Genomic DNA, 5,577 nt, shown 5'->3' with positions numbered 1-5,577 from the left:
CAGGGCGACCGGCTCTACGGAAAGCTGAACTGGCGCATCACGGAACCGGGAATCCGTGGGACCCCTGCAGGTGGCGGGCGAGCAAGTCGAGGACCTCGGTGCTCAGGGTCAGGCATGGGGCCTGGCTCTCCGCTTGCTGCCGCGACATCTCGTCATTTGCTGCTTCTATGTCGCGGGCGAAACGCATGAGCCATTCCTGGCACGAGGAAACGGGCGAAAGAGTGAGATGGAGGCACCTAGGGACTTAAAGGCAAGCATGGATCAACCGCGTTCGTCACTGTAGAGAAGGGAAGATAAATTCAAAACTTGCTGCGTTGACTCAATTGCTGAAGAAAAGCAAAGGGCTAGAGGAGACATCAAAGTCATCTCTTGTCGAGGCTAGACTGGGTCACATAATGGCACTCCCAACATGTAGCGGACTTCACATACCTCAACACTTCGCCGCCTAAGACGTTTTCGCGTGTGCGTCCACCGCCGGTCCGGGCAGTCGTGTCCCACTGCGGCAGCTGCTTCATCCTGGTCATCATAATCCGCATGCGATGGAAAGCAGGCAAACGTCCTTCGAAGTTGCAGCATATGAGGCGAAATCCAACGTGATGTCGATTTCTACGTTCTTTCGCTTTTGCCCTTGCTTTTCAGATCCTATGATGAAATGTTCCACAGAAGTATAAATGGGTAAAAATAAATTTAAAAAAAGCTGTGTGGCTGCATATGGATTAACCTCTTCCAAAAAAGAGATGTTGAGGGAGGCTTGCGTTTCCTGCTTCTACGATTGCCGCTCATGGAACAGCCTGCCGGAGGCGAAGGGGTCGCAATCCATCATGGAAAAGCGTCATCATCTCGGTCGGACCGATCCCCACAGGGTTGCAATCCATCATATGGAGGCGTCATCGCCGGATTGGGCAAGGTGGTAGTTGCCTTCGAGGCCCGTGCATGGGCCATGGGCCTCAGACTTGCTACACGGTGGCTTCCACATTCACGTTGAGACCGCGTCATTGCTCACTCTGACAGATTCTAGGCACAGTCTGCCACATTAGCCCTGTCCATCGACAATGGTCATTTCTTCGAAGCGTCGACGAATCCCCTATCTCTTCCTCTTCCTGTTCTTTTCCATCGTCCTACTGCTTGCCTGGGCTCCTCGAAGTATGGCGGCGAAAGCTAAGAATGCAAAGACTAAGGACACAATAAAGCAAAAAAAAGGACAAAAGGAGCAGAAGTCTCCCCAAATGAAGAAGCAGGGTGAGACCGCTACGCCAAAAAGGCAGCAAAAACAACAGCAAAGGCCGAGAGAGAAATTGGAGGACCTCTCTCTCATGGATGACACAAAAGAAAACCGGCAGTACCATGCCGCGAGGGTGATGAAGGGGACACCTTTGATCGAGATCCTAGAAGGGCTCGTGCAAGAGGCAGCGCGCTTGAAAGGCAGCGAGGCCGCCGAGGTAAGAATTAGGGATGAGGTTCGGGATGGGGCGCATTTCATGTCAAAGAAAATTTTGACGCCAATTAAAACGGTGCGATCTCTGGCTTCAGCCAGCATTCAAAATGCGATTGCCATATCCAAGTTACTGATGGCCGTCAAACACGCGATTGCAGGAAATTCGGAAGGCCATCCTCGAGTCGGACACTCGGGCCCTGACCCAGGTGATGGAGAAGGCGTACGCCGGGACCTTCTCGGCCGAAGAGCTCGCTTTCATCGCCGACTACAGCAACTCCGAGGTCGGGAAACGTGTGCAGCGGAAGATGAGCCAGTACGTGGCCAAGGTAGGTGCCGGGGCGGGTAGGAAACGAGCGAGGCCGGGGGAGGAACCTGGTAGCATCGTGCGGGGGCTTTGGCAGGACCGTGTGGCACCTCTGGCAGGGTAAGCAGGAGCGGCCGCTTCTCATGGGCGAAAGCACTCACCAACCAGGTCACGCCCGCCATGGAGGCCTTCACCAAGGAGGTGTTCTCGGGCCCGGGGCTGCAGGGCCAGGGACAGGGGCCACAGGAGTGGCAGGACCAGCAGGCCCTCTACTCCTCCAAGGGCACCACTGTCTACATGAACGAGGGAAAGCCCAAGGGCAGGCAAAAGGAGCAGGGGAAGAAAAGGGCAGCGGCCCGCGCGGGCCCCGCCAGTGCCAACGGCGGCGATGGGGAACTCTAGGCGATGTGGAGAACGTCCTCCAGGGTGGCAGATTGTGCGGGTTCTCGTTGTGTCGGGTCGGTTTTGAGGGAGCAAATGTTCCGCAGACAGCGGGTTGATAGATCATGCGGGGGCCAAAACTGAGAACAAACGGGAAAGACGCCCTGGTTCCGAGTCACTTCTTGCTTTTCCGTCTTTACTTGCCCCCCTTTCTGTACATCGTTGCTCGCTGGAAGCCGGGCTCTGATCGTCCGATATCAGAGTAAGGGCCTGACCCAGGCCGCTACCTGCTCGAATGTGCTTGGATCCCGTTCCCTCAGGGATATTGAGAGCAGGAGCGGGCGGGAGGAGGATCTGCTCACTGTCTCTACAAGCTGGCGCGCGTAGATGAGGAGTAGGGGGTCATCGCGTCGGCCGAGGAGTACACTCACATCGAAGGAGGGAGCAGCGCCTGGACGAGCCACGCTGTCGTCAGCTTTGGCTGATATCTGTCAGGATCAGGGTTTCTTTGAGTACGATGTCTAAAGAGGTCGCCTCCAATGTTCGTCTACTACCGAGATCAGATGAAGCCCCATGACAAACGAATCCGGCGAGGAAACCTAACGCTGTCTCGCGCACTGGATCATGCTCTACAGCTTGAAACCGAGACACGAGGCACAAGCCTCCTGAAACCTAAGCTCAACTTGTTGACGGACGAGCCTACATACCCTGCACCGCCTCCCTCCCACCTACCAGGGTCCCAAACCGAGCATTTTGCGAGATCGTAAGGAATATTCGGTCACTGAAATTGAAAATGGTAACATCTGTGAGGACGCCGTTAATCTCCTGATAGAACGTAAGACAGGGAGGGGGTAGCTCAGAAGGGGGTCCGCCGGCGTGGGGGGGTGGGGAGGTAGAACACGTGGTACCTTGGTTTCGTGGTAGGTGGAGGCCTCAGGGGGTCCCGACGAGGATGCCCTCATCGCAGGGCTCGTATGGACTGCCAGCCTGTGCCGAAAGGGAGTGGATGGATGCAAACTGGTGTTCGACGGCAAGTAAAATTGAGTAGCGTGGCTGTCCTGGCGAGCAGCGATGACCAAGCCGGCGTGGTGGCTGGATCTCTCTTGTGCTGCCACCCTTTTTACGTGTATACGGTAACACATTGCAAGATAACCGGTTCATAACGTCAAAAATATATTGCACAAGAAAATGAAATTTAACATGAGAGTTCTGACGGTCTAATCTTCTCAATTTTCGTCTTGCCTGGGCGGTGCATGGCACGCGTTATACCCACCAAAAGTGGTTCAAGTAACCTCATGTACCCTGGACGCGTCTTTTTCAAACCCTTACAGCTTCAGCAAGGCCATGGGTTGGACACGGAGAAGAATAGATCACTCTTGTTATTCTGTTCCTATGTGCTTGGTCCTCGCCTTCGTGGGAGTTGTCGTCCTGCTGGCAGCCCCGGCCCGAGCTTTCCTCCCTGCGCCCCTGTCAGTGTCCTACTCCTCCCTAGCCTCAGCCCCCTGCTCGCCGAGTGCCGTCACTGGCCGTTCCAGGAGACCTCACATGAGAGCCGGACCCAGTGAGGAATCAGGTGCAAGAAGACGGCCCGAGGAACGAGGTCTTGGGCCGGCGCCCTTGGAGTGGTGGGCCGATCCGCAGGCGACCCGGCGTCTCCTCGACCCCGCGGCGAAGGAGAGGCCGGTCTCCGGGAATCAGGCGAGGTCGCCGGGTTTCTGGTTCAAAGATGTCCTCTCCTTGCAAGCCCTGAAGCGAAGGGCGTTCTCTTTGGCCGTACCGGTGCTTTTGGCCGTGAACGGGGGCAGTCTCTTTTCGGGGGGAATGCTTCACCCGCCCGTGGCGGCCGCGGTGGACAGTATCAAGGTGGGGACGTGTCTGCTGAAGGAGTGCCAGCTCGAGCTCGCCCGGTGCATTCTTGACCCCAAGTGCCTGGCGAACGTGATCTGCCTGAACACGTGCAACAACAAGGCGGACGAGGTCGGGTGCCAGATCGGTTGCGGGGACCTGTTCGAGAACGAGGTGGTGGGGCAGTTCAACGCCTGCGCGCTCAGCAAGAAGCAGTGCGTGCCGCGGAAGGAGGACGACGGGACCTACCCGGTGCCCCCCGACTCGGCGCTGGTCTCGTCCTTCGACATGAACACCTTCAAGGGCAAGTGGTACATCAGCGCGGGCCTGAATCCGCTCTTCGACTGCTTCGACTGCCAGGTCCACTTCTTCACCGTGCAGGGCGACCGGCTCTACGGAAAGCTGAACTGGCGCATCACGGAACCGGACGGGGAGTTCTTCACGCGGGACACGGTGCAGCGCTTCGTGCAGGACCCGCGCGCCCCGGGCAAGCTCTACAACCACGACAACGAGTACCTCCACTACCAGGACGACTGGTACATCCTCGACTACGAACCCAACGTCTTCATCGCCGTCTACTACCGGGGCCAGAACGACGCCTGGACCGGCTACGGCGGGGGCGTCGTCTACACGAAGCAGTCGAGCGTCCCCCCCGAGTACAAGAAGCGCATCGCCGCCGCCTTCGCGAAAGCCAACGTGGACTATGCCCGCTTCAAGGACGTGGACAACTCCTGCAGCGACTTGAAGGAGAACCCGACGGCGCTGCGGGCCGAGTTCGCGCGGAGACTCTTCCTGACAGAGGAGCAGCAGCTGCAGGAGGCGCTGACCACCGCGCGGGTGACGGCGGGAAACGCGATCATGATGGAGGAGAAGGAGGCGCAAGCGGCGGTCAAGGAGCTGGAGCGTGTCATCTCGGAGTTTGAGGGGCGGGTGGGGAAGGAGGTGGGCCGCGAGGTGGAGAATTTGGAGAAGGAGCTGGTCAAAGAGGTGCAGCAGGTGGAGCGCGTGATCGATACCGGCCTGTGGCGGGCCAACAACAAGCCGAATCTGGACTCTCTCGCGCAGCGCCTGGAGGAGAGGCCGCTGGCGGATCCACGGCCCGCGCCTAAGTGAGGAGGGGTCGGAGGGAGGCCTGGGGGCAGAGGCAGGGCTGGAGAGAGGGGAGGGCGTGTGCGAGAAGGAAGGGCGCGGAGGCTCGGCTCAGCAAATTAGAAAGACAGCATCTCGAAATTAAAGAGGAAGTATCAGTGTGTCAAAACAAAGTGTTTTATTTTTTTTCACGTAAAAAAGCTGGAGAAAGTGCTTGCCGGAGGCGAATCCACGTAGTCAAACTTCCTTACCGAGTCGCCTCGCCCCTGTCTCCGCGCCGTCAATCCCTCTCACCACTGCCGCTTCTCCAATCACTGCCTCTTGTCTCTTCCTCTCCCACTCACTCGCCCCAGCTCCAGGCACCCACCGCCACCCTTCGCCCGAGCTCCTCCCACCCTCCATCGCTCCCTGCACTTCCCTCCCGCGCGCCTCAGGCATACGTGTTGAAGATGCTCTGGAATTTCTCCTGGCTCCCTGACACCAGCCTCGGCTCCCCGTGCTCGGCCACGAAGGCCTCGCACTC

At 58.1% G+C, this 5,577-nt stretch overlaps 2 protein-coding genes across 2 annotated transcripts, besides 2 other annotated features; both read left to right on the top strand.

Annotated features, from left to right (window-relative positions):
• Positions 1-1,007: 1,007 nt before the first annotated feature.
• Positions 1,008-2,283, top strand: NGA_0269602 (uncharacterized protein). The gene is made up of 3 exons (XM_005853458.1): positions 1,008-1,439; positions 1,594-1,761; positions 1,908-2,283. Exons 1-3 carry the CDS (start codon positions 1,053-1,055, stop codon positions 2,139-2,141), a joined length of 789 nt encoding a protein of 262 aa, XP_005853520.1. The 5' UTR covers positions 1,008-1,052; the 3' UTR covers positions 2,142-2,283.
• Positions 2,284-2,607: 324 nt separating this feature from the next.
• Position 2,608, bottom strand: a sequence feature (Short protein (NGA_0271902, EKU22840.1) was converted to a misc_feature.).
• A 244-nt stretch (positions 2,609-2,852) lies between these two features.
• Positions 2,853-2,923: a sequence feature (Short protein (NGA_0271902, EKU22840.1) was converted to a misc_feature.).
• A 589-nt stretch (positions 2,924-3,512) lies between these two features.
• VDE (violaxanthin de-epoxidase) lies at positions 3,513-5,078 on the top strand (the record flags this gene model as incomplete). The annotated part of the gene is made up of 1 exon (XM_005853459.1): positions 3,513-5,078. One exon carries the CDS (start codon positions 3,513-3,515, stop codon positions 5,076-5,078), a length of 1,566 nt encoding a protein of 521 aa, XP_005853521.1.
• Positions 5,079-5,577: the final 499 nt, after the last annotated feature.

The sequence above is a fragment of the Nannochloropsis gaditana genome (assembly GCF_000240725.1).
Source record: "Nannochloropsis gaditana CCMP526 unplaced genomic scaffold scaffold879, whole genome shotgun sequence".
Taxonomy (NCBI): Eukaryota; class Eustigmatophyceae; order Eustigmatales; family Monodopsidaceae; genus Microchloropsis; species Microchloropsis gaditana.
Note: the sequence above shows the minus strand (reverse complement) of the source record. Positions and strands in the feature narration are given on the sequence as shown.

What these genes read in the sequence shown, in the direction of transcription:
- NGA_0269602 (XM_005853458.1), top strand. Translation starts at nt 1,053, where the DNA reads ATGGTCATTTCTTCGAAGCGTCGACGAATCCCCTATCTCTTCCTCTTC. An exon ending in AAGGCAGCGAGGCCGCCGAG is followed by an intron (nt 1,440 to 1,593) that starts GTAAGAATTAGG and finishes ACGCGATTGCAG; the next exon opens with GAAATTCGGAAGGCCATCCT. An exon ending in TGAGCCAGTACGTGGCCAAG is followed by an intron (nt 1,762 to 1,907) that starts GTAGGTGCCGGG and finishes CTCACCAACCAG; the next exon opens with GTCACGCCCGCCATGGAGGC.